Source organism: Mustela putorius, unplaced genomic scaffold, assembly GCF_011764305.1.
Source record: "Mustela putorius furo isolate JIRA1106 unplaced genomic scaffold, ASM1176430v1.1 tig00003869_pilon_pilon_pilon, whole genome shotgun sequence".
NCBI lineage: Eukaryota > Metazoa > Chordata > Mammalia > Carnivora > Mustelidae > Mustela > Mustela putorius.
In genome coordinates this window covers 33,503,432-33,520,440 of record NW_025422021.1, presented here as the reverse complement: position 1 = coordinate 33,520,440, position 17,009 = coordinate 33,503,432, and the positions used below count along the sequence as shown (strand labels likewise).

Genomic DNA, 17,009 nt, shown 5'->3' with positions numbered 1-17,009 from the left:
ATGACAGGACTGATGTTCCCAGAGAGGACACAGAGATGGTTACGGGGGAGAAAAAATAATTTTCCATCTACCCTTCTGAGTTCTTGGCTGAGAGCCCTGTAATATAATACAGAGTAACAAAGAGAAAAACAAACAGAAGTTTATTAATATGTGCACCCCATGCATACATGGGAGATACACACACACACACACACAAAATTAGTAACTCTCCAGGTGGCCCAAGGCACCAGCTGAAATGCCAGTCTTCAGCCAAAGACAGAAGACAGTGTGGACTTCCAGTTATGGGGAGGTCAGCAGGAAAAGCACAGTAGGCAAGTATAAGGTTGTGCGAATTTGAATGGCACCTTCTCCACAGATCAGAGTTTCTGGTGGTTTAGAGTTAGCTTCTCTTCCTGGTAGAGAGGGAGACACCCCCACCCCCAAGAGCTGCCTCTGTACATGCAAATTTCTCTTGCAAAAGGGTGACTGCTACTCTGTGCTCTGAACTTCTCCTCTGTCTGTTTCTTAAAATAATCATCTCAGAATAACCCTCACATCCAAGAAGTACATTTTGGGGTGACATAACCTGCTACCTTTCGCGGTCTAACATTTTGTACTTAGGGCAGTGAAATCATGGCCGCGAGGCCCATGCAACAGCAAGGGTGCTATGCCCAGCTTCCCTGCCCATGCTTTCCTCCACTACAGTCTCGTCCTGTGGGAAAAAAATCATATCCATGCATGAACCAGGTGCGCCCTCCTGATTTGCCAGGGAGAAGCGCCATTGGAGAAGGGCGCTTCTGTACTTGACTCATGTTTTGGCTCCTTTTGCAGCCTTGAGACCCACTGAAGACAGGAAGTGGGTCTCTGTCTCCTTCTTCTCTCCTGTGCGCTCCCTGCATTCAGTATGTGCTCTGATGCCTGTGTACAGGTGGAGGACTCCACCAGGCACTCTGCGGGGTGGGGGTGGGGGGGTTCTCTTGATCATTCCAAGGATCTTATTTCACATTTTGATTACATTTTACCATGAGTAAGAAAACTGTTTCTGGGGAAGAAAACCATACAATCTTTGTTCTGCTTGAAACAAAGCTGAATTTTTTAAACTACTTGTAACAAAATGTTATAAACTGTTCTTTGTCTGGGGAGGTGGATATAAAGAATTCACCTTGAGCACAGGATGTAAATGAGTAAGTGGCAAACTATTTTTCTATTATGTTCCTAAAATAGATTGGGTGCTGGCAAGGAGGCTGCACCTTGGCCCCGAGCCCTGAGCACTGTTACAGCTGAGAGGGAATCCAGGCAGAGCGTGGGCCCCTCCAGAATGTTTTCAATTGGTCAGTGCTATCTTCAAGTGCAGAAATTTCCACTGATTTTTTTTTTTCCGGAGACAGTCCTCAGAGCATTATTCCGCATAACAAAAACTTGGTGAAATGTTTGTACGGTTTCAAGATTGGCAAATTGAGGACATGGAGTGCTTTAAAAACCACTGCCAAAAATATGGCAATCATCTTCCCATAATAATGAAAAAGACCTAACACATCTGTGCTCAATTTCCGCTTTGGAGGATTGGGGGAGAGTAATTGATAAGGACGGTGTTTTGCTTCGGGAAAGGCTGCATCAGCTAACTGCTACATATAAGCAGGGGAAGGTCATGGTAACTCCCCCCTCAGAATGCGTCCCCAGATTTGCGGGCATGTGTGCAAACCACCAGATCACACAGGGACCAGCCTGCACCTAATGTCACCCAGGCAAGTACCAAGCAGAAAACAACAGCAAATCCAAACACAGGGCAGAATACCCCGGCTCTGCCTGAGTCTGGAAAAGCTTCCAAGGATTAATTGTCCTGGGGGCGGGGGTGGGGGTGGGTTTCCAGATTCCATTCACAGCAAGCAGAACAAGACAACCTGCACGGTGGGGAAATCATCTGCTTATCTTGGGATCCTGATGTTACCAGGGGTCCTTCTGCAGGAAAATTGTGTGCTGTGGGTATCTGAGACCTCACAATAAATGGTAGGGAGGAAGGAAGTAGATGGAACTACCTCAACCTGCTGAAGTCTCCCAAAAAATGGATATCAAACACACTGAACACCAATTGTCCCTTTGTTTATCCAACATCTCTACGTCCTGGAGGAAGTGAGGTGTCCAGGTAACTTGTTGGGCACCCCCTTAAGCTTTGGTCCCTTCAAAGTCATTAGAGTAAAACTGACTTTGATTTGATGCCTGAAAGGCAAATGCTTTCTTCTGCTCAGCTTCTGTTTTCAGCGTTTTTGTTGTTTGCCCTTTTAAAACACTTTTTTTTTTTAAGATTCATATCTTTATTTTAGAGAGAGAGTTAGGGAGGGGCAGAGGAAGAGGGAGAGAGAGACAGAGAAGCAGACTCTGAGCTGAGCATGCCAAGCTCCCGGGAGTTCAACCCCAGGATCCCAAGATCCTGACCTGAGCTGGAACCAAGAGTGGGAGGCTTAACCAACGGAGTCACCCAGGCGCCCCTAAAACACTCTCTTGCATGAAGTATAATTTACATGTAATACAATGCACGAATGTCAAGTGTAGGTGCAATTCCACATGCAAAACTCTTCTGACAAATGCCTACATGCAGGTCATGTGGGGCCATCAGCTGGTTTCAGCTTTCCTGGAACCGTCCCTGTGGGACATCTCAGGAAGCCCTATTGCCAGGTGAACCTGATCACCCTATGCAGCAGTCACCTCACTGCAGGTCCAAAAGAGCACCAGCGGCGCTGGAGTCATCCCACCCCCCTCCCCACACCTCCCACCCCCAGAAAGCAATCACTACTCTGCCTTTTGGAATCAGTCAGTGCTCTGTGTCTGGTTTCTTTCACCCAAAGATTCATGCATGTTGCTGTTTATAAGCTTTGTCAGTTTCTGCTGCTGTGGGCTAGCACCTCTGCCCCCATAATGATCTTCTCCATTCCCGTGTTGTTAGGCCCTGGGTTGGTTTTCAGTGTTTGAGTCCTGGGAATATTCTCATACACATCTTCTTGCGGACATGTTTTTACTTCCCTTGGGTAAACACCCAGGAGTTGCATGCCCGGATCACATGGTGGGTTATGCTTCTAAGAACAGCATTCCGACTCTCCCACTCACAATCAGAAAGTCCCATGGGCTCCACGTCTTCAGCCATACTTGCTCTCACCAGACTTTTCCACGACAGACATTCCAGCAGGTGTGAAGTGGCATGCAACTCGGTTTTAGCTTGCATAGCCTTGATGATAAGGATACTGAGCACCTCTCCAGTTAGCCTTAGAGTGTTTGTGTCTATCCTTATATGAGGTGTCTGTGCAAAGCCTACAGATCTCTTGCCTATTATTTATTTGCTTAATCATTTCATTTTCGTTTTTTCATCATGGTAAGTGTACTCTCTAATCCCCATTTCCTCTTTCATCCATCCCTCTGGTAACCATCAGTGTGTTCTCTAGAGGTAAGAGTCTATTTCTTGGTTTGTCTCTCTTCTTTTTTTTTCTTTTGCTCATTTGTTTTGTTTCTTGAATTCCACTTTGAGTGAGATCATACAGTATTTGTTTTTCTCTGACTCACTTATTTCATTTAGCCTTATACTCTCTAGATCCATCCATGTTGTTGCAAATGACAAGATATCATTCTTTTTAACAGCTGAATAATGTTCCATTGTATGTATACACCATATCTTCTTTATCCATTCTTTTATCCATGGACACTTGGGCTCCTTCCAGAGTTTGGCTCTTGTAATAACGCTACAACAAACATAGAGGTGCATATATCCCTTTGAATTAGCGTCTTTGTATTTTTTGGGTAAATACCAGTAGAATGACTCCTCGATCATAGGGTGGTTCTATTTTTAATTTTTTGAGAACTATCCATGCTGCCTTCCACAATTCTTGCCCATTATTTGAAGGACTTATCTATATTTTTCTTATTAATTCGTAGGAAGTCTCTATATATTCTGGATAAAAGTGCTTTGTTACATCTATACATTGTGGATATTTTCTCCCAGACTGTGGCTTGTTTTTCATTTTCATAACCAAATTTTTTAATAAGCACAAATGTTTAATTTTGATGAAATCCAATTTCAGTTTTGTACTTGATGATTAGTGTACCTTATCTAAGAAATGTCTGCCTAACCCCAAGGTCTCAAAGATCCTCTCCTCCATTTTTCTCCTAGAAATTTTATAGTTTTAGCTTTTAGGGTTAAGGCCAAAATCTGTGATTCATTATTGTGTTCATTGTGCAGTGAGAGTCAAGCTGTATTTTGACTAGGGATAGCCAGTTGTTCCAGACCCACTTACTAAAAAAGACTTTCCTCTCTCCCTTAAAATATTTTGGTGTTTTTGTCAAAGGTCAGTTGACTACTGCGGCGGTCTGAATCTCTGGCACCTGGTTGTTTGAGGGAGTTTTTTTAGTGATTTTTCTTTTTGTCCCTCCATTTTGGTAATTTTACTGACCATTCCTCCAGTTCAGTATCCTTTCTTCAACATTATCCAATCTATTCATACTATTCAATGACTTTTTCATTGCAAATATATTTCCCAGTTCTATAATTTCTATTTGGTTCATTTTTACAGTCCCCAAATCCATCCTGAAATTCCCTCTACTTTATCCATTGTACCCATCTTTCTGTTATTTTATATTACTCATCTGTTAATTTCATCATCTGGGTCACCTGTGAGTCTCTCCTGGTGAGTTAATTTTCCTCCCCAGTCACATTTTCTTGCTAAGAATTCTTTATTTCTGCTGGGCACAGTGGGCAGGATCTGCCAGCAACTCTGGATTCTGTTATCTTCTTTTGAAGAGTGCAGACTTTGCTTCTGTCAGGGAGTTACCTTGATTTCATGCCAACAGATTTGCTGGGAGTCAGTCCTGCCTGTCCTATCCCTTTGTCCTTGAATGTGGTCTTACTGTTAAGGCATAGTCCTTCTGGAGTTTCAGGAAAAGGCTCAAGGTGTTTGCTCCTTCCCTCTAACTTGGTATGACTTGAGTTCCAACTTCATCTCCCCAGTACTAGACAGCTTCTGGAATATCTGCTCAACCCAGCTGTCACTTTCTTCTGGTTGCCTTGGAGTCTCACCTCACACCTACTTCAGGACTCAGCTATGCGTTTTGAATAAGTTACTACACAGATCCTGAGGCTCAGTCCTCAAGCCAGCCCCCTTCTCTGGGACTTTCTCCCTAAATTTCCCAGCTGTACTTTACCTCAATCCCTAACACCTAGCTCCTCAGTCCAATTGTCTTCAGTTCTATTCCCAGCTGAGGCCAAGAATGTCCTCTGAGGGAGTATTGTCACTTTTACAGGTTATGGCTATAAGCCTCTCTAGTCTCTGACTGCTTTTATGACTCTCCAGTGCCTGTGAATGGCTCTTTTTTTATATTTTGTTTGAGGTTTGTAATTGTTGTCGGCAGGAAGGTTAGTTTGATATAAGCTTTGTCTCCATTGCTAGAATCTAAACGTCCTCTGACAGCTGTTCTTAAAACCACCTGAAGTATAGTTAATAAATCCCATGTTAGGAGAAAATTTATTCCATTGCTTGTCAATAAGTATCTGCAACATTTCTCCTCCACAAGTTGAAGGGAACTGGGTCTTCACATCCTCTTTCCAACAGCATCTTATGAAACGGCTTTTTATACCATCAAGCCACAAACATTTTCTGGGCACCTGTGGGTCCATGACCCTGAATAAGGCTCTCTGGGGTATGAAAAGGCAACCGTGGTCCCAAGTCTCAGAAATTCTCACCTGGCAGAGCTGCTTGAAGGAGCTGGCTAAGGCACTGACCCTGTGTGCAGAAGGACAGCCACACACACGGCACATAAGTATCCAGGTGTGATGTCCTCCTACCAAAATGCCTCATTTGTGCAAAATTCCTGCCGCTGGGGAGCACTCAGTAGGGATATTACTATGGTAATATTATTTAGAGCAAACAATTTCACGAACTCCAGCATTTCAACTATTGCTAGTCCTAATTTACCAGTGACACATGTCACACCCACTGGGACCCTCCAGACCTGCCACCACAGCCCCAAGGGTGCTGTTCCAGAACCTAAAATGTACAAGACAACAAAAGGATATTTGAGAATATGATTCTGCCTAGCAGTAGAAAGGCTTGAACAGGGACAATAGAATGGGAGTCAAATGGCTCAGGACAACTTCAAAGTATCCTCCTTTAAATTTGAATTTGAATACAAATTTCCCGTTCACATGCCTTTTTGTAGGGAGGGGGGAGAGGAATCCAGCTTTCATCAGATTCTCAAAGGAGTTCACAATCCCCCCAGATTTAAGACTTACTGGTTTTTTTTTTTTTTTAATACCATGAACTCAATCACTAAATATTTTTAAATATCCCCCTAAATATGTATATATTTATTTATGTATAAATTATCCTCAGGGTACCTGGGTGGCTCAGTTGGTGAAGTATCTACCTTTGGCTTGGGTCATGATCCCAGGGTCCTAGGATCCAGCCCCACATCTGGCTCCCAGCTCAGCGGGAAAACTGCTTCTCCCTCTCCCTCTATGTGCTCTCTCTGTGTCTCTGTCTCTTATATGAATAAATAAAATATTTTTTTTAAATTATCATCTTCATAATCTATCACCATTGGTTAATAAATCAAGGAACAATAGGCACTTAAAATGAAGCTAATCATTAATGATAGGAAATCTAAATTCAAGTTTCACAGTTTCTGATGGTTACTAACTGTTCTCATCATATCTAATAATCTTACACTGAGGTCAATGAACAGCTTCTACCTGGCCTAAAAAACCTGTATCTTGTTTTCCTATTTGTGATTTGGGGGAATTACTTTTTAAAGAATCTTTTAAATCCTTTGAAGCTATTGGTTTACACTTTGAAAGTTAGTTAAAACTAGGTTGTGTAATTCATAAATCCATTTAACTTCGCTAATTCAAATACATTAAAATACTCTGAAAATGATCTCATGAGAGAGAAGGCCCCTACCAGCACGGAATACCTTGTGTATCATTGTGACATGACAGGAGGCCACTTCAAGTGAGGTAAACATATCCAATATTAATATGTAGGAGCTCATGTTAAATTATGGGGCCATAATATCAAACTACTCTTTGTCATAGAGCATTTTTATTTTTATTTTAAAATACATGTTTATAGGGGTGCCTGGGTGGCTCAGTGGGTTAAGCCTCTGCCTTTGGCTCAGGTCATGATCTCAGGGTCCTGGGATCGAACCCCACATTGGGTTCTCTGCTGGTCGGGAAGCCTGCTTCTCCCTCTCTCTGCCTGCCTCTCTGCCTACTTGTGATCTCTCTGTCAAATAAATAAATAAAATCTTTTAAAAAAATAAACTACATGTTTATAAAAGTTTTAGTATACTACTCTTCCTGTACCTCAATGAATTGTCTTGTGCACGCCACCCCTGAGACCCCAAGTCCAGGAGCTGATTCATGGCAAGGTGAATCCACAGGTATGACGAGTGAGCCAAGTACAGACCATCAGGCATCCGCAGAGATGCTGAAGGGGGAGAGAAGGGGGAGAGATGAAAGAAAGAAAAAAATCGAACTTAGGGGAGAAGTAGGAGTCCAAGATGATTGTAAAGTTTCAACCCCAAGAGACATGAAAAAGTAACTGGAAATGGCAAAATTGGGTTGGAAGGGAATATGGAACTACTGGTCTACCTCAGCTATGCTGTGTATGAGCTGCTAAGTGAGGAAACAGACAACGGTCAGCTGGCCCCTGGAGACAAGCCAGTCACCTGCCAAGCAGAGGATGCGCAGATTCTGACCTCAGCCAGCCTGTTTGGAGCATGACTTCAGCTCCATGTTGTCCACTGTCTCTCAAGTCATCTCTGTGAGGGGTTGTGATTCTCCCCAGTCATTCTCTAGCTGTCTTCCAAGTGAAGTCATTGCCATCGCACGTTCATTGGAAGAGTAAGGCTAGAAGACAAGTCAAAGAAATTGGGGGCAGAACTACAAGCAAGTCTTACTCAGTGGACCCGAGTGAGTCACCCCTCAGCCCATGTGACCTCCCACAGAGGTCCTGCAGGTGGGATGATGCCCCTGGAAGTGCTCATTAATTCCTCCCTCCAGCCAGCCCGCAGGCTTGCCTAATGAGGTCCCAAACAAAGGGAACACTGTGCCCAGGATGGAAATTCCATGTGGGTTCCACTGTGGGGTGTCATTCACCAAGGTTGTCCTGGCTACCACCACTTTGTCACAGACCTTTCCTGAAGGTGGCATCTGTTTCTTCGTGAAAGACCTCAGCACGGGGCTTAGAGATGAACATACTGATTCTCTCGGCCTGGACATGGGGCCTGTGATGCCTGTTCTCTCTCTCCTGCTCTGAAATAACCCCTCATGGGTAGCATAAGCACCTGAAGTAGGAACACAGGAAAAGGGCTGCATGGGAGGGGTTTTGTGGCCATAGTGGCCCAACTATGGAGAATTCTTCTAGGTAGAAGTAGGTTCCTCCGTTCCTCTCCATGCAGGAGAGACCAAGCGTCCAGGGCTAAGAAAGTTTCAGCTTCTTGAGGCACCTGGGGCTCAACCTGATTGGAAAAGATCTCATAGCTTGCTTTCTTTTTTTTTTTTTTTTTTTTTTAAAGATTGTATCGATTTATTTGAGAGAGAGAGACAGATATGACAGAGACAGAGACAGAGAACATAAGCAGGAAAGAGAGGAGAAGCAGGCTTTCGCTGCTCAGGGAGCCCAATGTGGGGCTCGATTCCAGGACTCTGGGATCATGACTTGAGCCAAAGGCAGACCCTTAGCTGACTAAGCCACCCAGGTGCTCCCAAGATCTCATAGTTTTCTACCTCCATCCAAGGGGCTCTGAGAACAGGGGAGACCACAAAGCAGCCTAATGTCTCTGCCCCCTGCCCCACCCCACCCAGCAGGAGCTGCTGCCCAACATTCATTCCAGACCCAGGTCTTTGGGGCCAGGATCTGGAGGGACCATTCATTGACTGCCTGAAATACCTCTCTACATGGATTGCCCCCCAACCCCCTATTGCCTGACAAAGCAGGCATTAGCATTTCCACTAAAGGTAAACACGGACCCTAAAGGGACAACCAGCCGGTCTGAGAGCACATGGCCAGAGAGGAGGAAAAAGCACCTGCCCTATGGTCTGGGAGGTCATGAGGTCATAGGACCTCATGAGGATCAGCAATACCGGTTCTGACAATTCCCAGGAGTTGGCTCTTTCTCAGGGGTGGGGGAATGAGGAGGAGAGGTGGAGGATGAAATTTACTCTGTTGTCTAAGAACACTGCCTAGGGACTAGGACTGTTTAGAAACACCTCTGGCCAGTCCTAGGGAGGGAGTCCTCTGTCTCTGGATGAAAGCCAATGGGGACGATGAGTAGGAAGGTCAGGGAGTGAAGTCAGTTCCCCAAGTTCAGCTGCAGGTCCCATTATGATGAAACAGCAACATATCTAATCCCCACCGAGGACAGAAGGATGAGTGAGACGTGGTCTGTCCCTGCCCTTCTCGTGTCAACAAACTGCTACAGAAGAATTTAGGTGCTGGAATGAAGAGCAGCTGAAAGTTCTGATGAAGAACAGTGAGGGAAGGAGGGGCAGCCTTGGGAGCTGGGAAGGCTTCCTCTAGAAAGGAGATGTAGGAGGCTTTAATGGGGCCTGAGATGAGGAGTTCCAGGTATCTCAGGTAAGACCTGGGACAGCAGCAGCCATACCTGTGTCCTTTATAATAAAGCCCCAGGCTCCAGCACAGCACCTGCCAGGTAACAGGTGTGGGGAAATGAATGAGTGAAATAATGGGAAAGAGAACCAGCCTCAGCAAAGATACATTCACCACAATGCATCATGGGCTAGGGGAGTGGTGAGCCACCTCCAGCAGGGCAGGGCGAGAGATGGTTTCCTCCAGCCGGGGTTATGTCAGCCAAGGGGTATGGGGTCCTAAGTGGTGTAATATGGCACAAGAGATTCAATCAACAGACGTTTCCTCAGTGCCTACAATGTGTCAGGTGTGTGCAAGCTCTGGGAATACGGTGATGAACACGGTCACAGCCCTAACACCCGCCTAGTCCACCCACTGCACTGAAGTCCGCTCAGGTGTGCTGAGCACCTGAATCCGCTCCCCTCTCCTTCCTCCTGTGTCCTCCTCTCACCGGCTCTCCCCATCCATAAAACCTCATCAACTCTCCCTGCCACTGCAGGGTCGCTTTTCTGTTCCCTGTTCCATCCAGCTTCCAAGTTACTTCCTAAGAACCCAAACCAACCTAGTCACAGTCACTCCTTAGAAATACACCAAAACGTTCACCATACCTTTCTGTGGGGCTCAGGGGGGAGGGGGAGGAGGGATACAAGTGACTCCGGCATAGCCCCCTCCCTCCCGTTCTTCCTCAGCCCCATTAGAGATCTCTCCACACCCCAAACATTGAAACAGACCAGTAACTTTCGGACAGTCTCCTTTCCTCTTTTCTAATTCAGTGCTGACAGCTAACAGTTACTTGCATCATTACTATGGCCAAGAAGGCAATGGCTTTATAAACCTTATCTGATTCTCCAATTTATTTTAAAATCTACTTTTAGAGTGTAAAAGGTAAAGCTTAGGTAAATTCATTCCTTTTTCCACAGCTGGAGACACAGAAGTGGTAAGTCACAAGTCACAGAGGACAGCAAGTGAAGAAGGAAAATGCATACATCAACATGGTGGTTTTGAACGTGCTATGAAACTTAGAAGGCTGGCCAAGGTCACGGGCTGGCAGCTTCCAGTAGATCTGAATGGCCCTGGGACCTGACCTCAGAGCCTTTCTCTGACCCCATCCATCTGCAACTGCCTGACTCCAAGTCAGAGATGCTCATCCTAGACACATCCTTGCCTTCAATTCTCCCGGCAAACCCTTCTCTGCAACTCCATTCCCGCGAGCCTTTGAGCGCCCCAACAGAGGTCCCACCTCCACCATCGAGACTGCCCTGGAGCAGTGGTCCAGGGTCACCCGCCGGGCCCACCCTCCAGTGCTGCCCCGGTCCCTAGGCCTCCCCAAGCCTCTGAACCCTCCGAGGTCCCTCGCCCCTCTACCCACCTGAGCCCCCAGCCCCGGTCACCTCTACGTCCTTGCATCATTGCGCCATCGACACCCGGCTATCCCAAACCTCCCACCATCTCCACGCTTGAGGTTCCGGCGCGTCCCTGGCCCAGTGTCACCTGGCGTTCCCCCGCCCCTGGCCCCTGGCGTCCCCTCAGGTCCCCGGTGCCATGTCCTCGTGCCTCCTCCTCAGACGTCCCCGCGCCCCTGTCCACATCTCCTGGAGTCCCCCGCAGGGCTCTGGCGCCCCAGCACGCGTGTCCCCCTTGCTCCAACGTGTCGCTGCGCCCCCGGCCCCGCGCCTCCCGCTCCAAGGTGATCCCGCACCCCGGCCCCGTGTTCCCTCCACCCTACGGCCTTACGGCGTGTCGCCGCGCCCCCGGCCCGCATCCCCCCCTCCAGCGTGTCCCCGCGTCCCCGGCCCGCGCCTGCTGACGCCATGACGCCGCGGCGGAGGGAGGGGCGGAGCGGGACCGGCCGGAGAGGGGCAAGAGCAGCGGGAGCGGCGAGCCCCGCGGCAGCAGCGGGCGGCGTGGCCGATGGACATGGGCACGCAGGGCTCGGGGCGCAAGCGGCTCCCCAACCGGGAGCGGCTGACGGCGGAGGACGACGCGCTGAACCAGATCGCGCGCGAGGTGGGCGGCGGGCGAGCCCGCGCGGCTGGGAGCGGGGGGCGGGGGCGCCGCAGGAGCGGCCGCGCATCGGTGGATCGCTCTGTCCGTCCGCAGCGGCGCGGGCAGGGGCGCGGGCCCAGAGGGATGTCGGTTCTCCGGCCCCTGGGGACAGGCTGGCGACTCTGACCCCTCCCCCACGCCCCTGCTCCATTGGGCCACTGTGTCCCCCTCTCAGGGAGCGGGGCGGAGGTGGGCAACCCATGGGGTCAGGAGCCAGTGCCCAGCTTTGTCCTGCCGCTTGGTGGGGGTAGAGTAGGCCGCCCCCGGAGGCCCATGGCCAGTCCCCGGAGGCCACATGGCCCTGGCGAAATGGCCTGTTTCTTGTCTGCAACCATGGGTCCTCAGTTGTCACAGAGGTGCGGCTTGGGCTTGAGCTTGGGGTCACTGTGAATCGTGTTTCTGGAGCGAGCCTGCAAACGGGTCCTGGCGCCTAAGGGGCTTTGATCCAAGTTTTCTGGGCAGTTTATCTGAAATGTTGGGGGCGAACTTTCAGCTGGCAATGAAAGGAGCACTGTGTGCGCGCTGGACAAGTGTCTTTCCCTCCAAGGATCCAATCTTGGCGTGAAACAAACTGGTGACATGGGAAGGTTGCTCCTGGGATTGGCTGCCGCAGCTCGCTGGGCGGGGGGTGGGGTGGAGGGGTGGGGGGGGGGCCCAGTGTCAAAGGACGCCTGACTTTTCCCGCAGACCCTTTTTGTACCTTTTCAGTGTCCTGTGTGTGTGTACTCACTATACAGGTGCAGTTCGCCAACCCCCCTCACCCCCCAACCCGGCGCCGCCGCCTTCGCGCACTCCCTTCTAAGTGTTCTGATATGATGTGGAGCTCGTCTGCATACCACTCTGTGCTCACACGGAAAAACTTCAGGCCATGTAGGCTGTAGGCTCTGGTTTCGTCAGTCAGTCTTTTGCCCCGAGGTACGCTCTATAACCATTTCTTAGGTGTTTTTAGTTGCAAATATTCGATTTTCCTTTACGGACACAGGGCTGTCAATCAGTATTTGTTGAATATTGGAATGGATCAAGACTTTGGTTTTTCTCTGTGTGAAAAGGAAAAGGGCTTTCCAGGCAAACTCATAGACATCCCTTAAAACCCACTGCAGGTTGTCCTCTGTGAGACCTTCCCCATCACCCAGGCCAGCATCTCCCTGCTTCCACCTGGCTCCTCTAATTCTTACTCCCTACACCTGGTATGGAAGTCACCTCTTCGGAGCAGAATTTGCTCACGTAGCTTGCATATAATCCCAGGCCTGCTAGGATAGTCACTTAGGTATGTATTTGACCATAGGACCAAACAAGCATTCTCTGGGAGACCAGAGGTGACCAGTGGATGATCCCTGGGTCTTGTCTTTCTGTCGGTGCTTAGGGACAAAGGAACCAGAAGAGCGAGAGCTCCCAAAGTCTACCTCGTGTCTGCTGGCTTGGATTGGATGCAAAGACTAGGGATGCTCCCTGGGTTGACATCCTTGATGTCCTGAGGATTGGGAAGCCATGGTCGTGCCCCAGCCAGGGAGAAGGTGGCGGGCAGTGACAGATTCAGACTGTGGAGTCAGTCCTGTCCTGTGAACATGCACACACCTCACAGAGGAGCTATGCGATCCTGGGGAAATGAGTCATTCATCCCCCATGAGTGTCTGTTCTCTTGTCTCTAGAATGCGACAAAGAAGTCCCCTCTTGTTATTTTGACTAGCATCCATACAGTGAGTAAACGTGAGCCCCACCCACCTATCCTCCTGATAAAACTAAACCATGGATTGGCTTGTTGTAAGTGCTGAGTGGTGGGAATCTATAATGTCGGAGGGAGCAGGGGCAACATTTTATGTTTTATCACAAATTGAATCATATTTTCCCAACTGTAAAAATTAGAATCACGATTCAAATGGCAAGTGTCTGTTCACCTTTGAGTTCTTCAGTTCTTATAAAAATTAACAAATTCGTCTGAAGTGTAGTACATTCTTATTTGCTTGCTGATTCAGCAGATGCATTCTGGGCTCTCCAAACACCTGTCCTACGGAGACTGGGATTCAGGGATGGACCTGAAAAGGGTCCAACCATGAAGAGTTGGGTCAGAAAGGGGTTTGACCTATAAATAACAGTCACAGAAAACAGGAAGAGATCTGATATTAAAAGTCCATAAATGTTGTGCCTGGAAAGTTTGGAAATGAGAAAATTCCAGTTTATTGAGGGGAATAGGAATGGCAATCAGAGGTGGCTTCCTAGAGGAAGTGGCATTTTGAGTTATTTTGAAGGGACAGGAACGCTGACCTTCACTGGCCTCCACAAAGGGAATATATTGGCTGGAGCATGGATTCCTGGTCAGCCCCACCAGTGGCTGCTTCTCTCCATAGCACCTTGCAGCAGGCTCTGCTGAGCTGCCCTCTTTGGGTAGCCTCACCTTCGGGCTGACATGCCTTTTGTTCCCACACTTCCCCCCCACCCCCCCAGGAGCCCACACCCAGTCTCTCTTGAGAACTGGACGGATCTTCCCTGACAGATCTCCCTGGCTCCCTGGCACCACCCCACCCTGCCCGGCAAGCCAAACTATGAGCAGGACTGCTAACTGAGCCGCCCACACCAGCCCCTGGGTGACCGTGTGCAGGGCCGGGGGAGTCCTAGCCTGTGACCCATCAGGCCCATCCTGGAAATGGGGAAAGTTGGCTGCTGCTTCCAAAGCCCTTGGGGAGCTGAGGGGCCTGAATGAAAACTGGGGACTCTTTCAGAAGGTGGCAGGGGGTGGGTGGACAAAAGTCAGGCGTCTGGGAAGGCACATCTAGAGAATAACCGGAACCTTCTGAGCTGGGGTGGGCAGGACTGGGAGGGGAGCTCAGCTACTTCTGCGGAGGGCTCGAAGCAGTGCTCTGACCTGTAGAGGCTGACACTTTCCTATTTCTGCGGTTCCGTTGTGGTTTAACCTGAGGCTGGTTTAAGGTAAATGGACTTGTAACTTGAAAACAGTATAGATGCATTAGCACAAGTAGCTTGCTTCCGAGGTAGAATTCGGGCAAGACGTTGTCAGGAAAAATGTCCAGTAAGCACTTGGAGACACTCCTCACCGCTGAAGGCATGAACAGTGTTTCTCACACCCTGGGGGAAGGTGTCTTGAAAGCAGATATATTTTTCCCTCCTGCCATGTTTAACATTCGGCTCAGGATTTTTGATAGCCTCCCAAGCTTCTCATTCAGCACTGAGGCAATTGCTGAGGTGAATTGCCTGAGACAATTCACAGTATTCCTCTCAAACAGAGAAGGACAACAAAATTTTTAAAAAAATTTTTAAATTAAAAAATTTTTAAATTTTAAAAATAAAAAATAAAATTTTATGAATTTTTATTATAATTTTTTTATTTAAAATTTTTATCATAAAAAATTTCAAATTTTTTTAAAAATTTAAAAATTAAAAAATAAAATAACATGCAAGCTGCCCTATTAATGAACTTGCTGGGCCCTTTAATGGTGCTGGTGAGTGAGTCACCCCCTGTGGCCACAGGGGCCTGGGCTGATTCCCTCCCCTATGACTGTCTCCACAGCCTCCTCTCCAAGAGCTACCCATTGCAATGCCATCCCTGGGGTGCAGATGGTGCCCCCCAGGTCCCTCCTGTGAGAGGGTGCTGACTCCATGGCCAACTGCTGGGAGCGCCAGCTGCTGGGGGTTCACAGCTGTCTTGTCAGGAGAAAAGTGCCCCTGGCCACCCAGGAGTCGCTGTGGGGGAGGGGTGTCCCACCCCCACCCCTGGGGCAGCCTGCAGCTGTTGCCTGAGGGGTGTGAGGTTATAAAATGTCCCCTCCCTTCACTTCAAGTTGGAATGACTCTGGTGCCAGATCTCCCTGTGGGATGGGGCTGAGGGCACACTCTGGCGAAGGCCACCTCCTACCCCTGCCGCTCTCTTCACCCCTCTTCTGCTGGCTGTGCTCCCCAGATACAGACCCACACAAAAATACCTGCCTCAGGCTCTGCCTCTAGGGACCCCAACTTAGGAATGAACTTGCTGGGTAGCCTTGTACATATAGGACATTCTCATCCTAAAACCTCTGTCATGTTGCTACAGCCAAACTGTCCCCCTCATGCCTTTGTTCCGGGGGAGGCAACTTTTCTGAGGTGGGCCGGCAGCTACAGACATGGGGGCCATGGACTGGATGGTGTCATCCAGTGTTGTCAGTGGTTTGTGATCCAGGACACTGGTTGGAACAGAATCAGGAGCTCAGCTGTGAACAGTCCTGATGATGTGCAGGCCCCTCCCCACAGCTATTTCTGTGTGAGCGCCAGCTGTCGCCCTCTCCCCCTTCTGGGTGACCCTCGTGACTCACTGGCCTCATGGTTAGGGCTGTGAGTTTTATGTGGGTGGCCTGCAGAAGTGGCACGATGGGTGGAAATCAGGGGACCTAGAGTCCAGTTGAGCCTGTCGCTCATGAGTCTTGTCAGGGTTCAGGGTTAGAAAGGGGGCAGGTGGGAATTGAGGTAGCCTCGGAGGCTTGCAGGGTGCCAGCCTCACCGAGAAGCTTCCCCCATAATTACATGGAGTCCCACCAGCAGAGTTTAGAGTCTCTCTGTCTGACATAGAGAAGTGGGCTCACGGGAGCTGGTGATGCCTAAGATAACTAAGAAGGTGCCCGTTCAACATTCAGCTGCTTCCACTTTCTGGATTCAGTTCTTGGCTCTATCTGAGGCCAAGCTACAGGTTGTGTCCTGCAGTCAAGCTGACTTGCTTCCCATCTCTGGCTCTGTTGTCCCCAGCTGACCTCTGGCCATCAGGTTTGATGGTTCATGGGAGAGTTGATATTCTTCTGTCCTTACGATGTCTATCCCCATTTTTGGAGTTTGTTTGTTTTTTCATTCTCTTGACTTCTGAAATGTAATGTTTATTTAACCAAGGTAATGTGTGTTTTTACCCTTGTCCCACATTCTCAGGCCATTCTCCACACAGCAGCTGGGTGATCCTTGAAAATATGTCAGCTCATGTCGCCTCTCTAATTAAAACTCCCCAATGGCTTCTCGTATCACTGCATAAAGGCCAAGTTCTTAATGGCCTGACAAGACCCTGACCAATCTGGTGATTAGCTCCATGTTTAAAAATTATATGCGTGTGCAGTCTATTGATCATCTGAGTGTAGACACGGACCATTAGTTTCCTGGCTGGGGGAGGGGACCCCACTCAGGCCTTCCCACCACTTCTGTGTCCCCCCATCCTCACACCACAGTTATGTTGCAGTAGAACTACAGACAGGTAGAGAGTATGGTGCTAGTACAGTGAGATTCCCCGGTTCAAACCCCGGTTCTGCCATGTGCTCTGTGACCTTGGGCAGGTTGCTTCACCACTTTGTGCCTTACTTGTCCCGTAGGTAAAATGGGAACATTTTGAGT

The 17,009-nt window shown here is 48.6% G+C and overlaps 1 protein-coding gene across 27 annotated transcripts in view; it reads left to right on the top strand.

The window, feature by feature from the left end:
- The first annotated feature begins 11,430 nt into the window (after positions 1-11,430).
- Positions 11,431-17,009, top strand: part of LRRFIP1 (LRR binding FLII interacting protein 1) — a 136,500-nt gene continuing 130,921 nt past the window's right edge. For 9 of the 27 annotated variants that reach the window (XM_004743692.3, XM_013051838.2, XM_004743687.3 and 6 more), the window contains exon 1: positions 11,437-11,615. In XM_004743692.3, coding sequence (XP_004743749.1) covers positions 11,520-11,615 — 96 coding nt within the window. In that variant the 5' untranslated portion in view covers positions 11,437-11,519. Of the gene's footprint in view, positions 11,616-17,009 lie in introns of all 27 variants that reach the window. The other 18 variants (XM_045066670.1, XM_004743696.3, XM_004743695.3 and 15 more) reach the window with 6 other exon arrangements.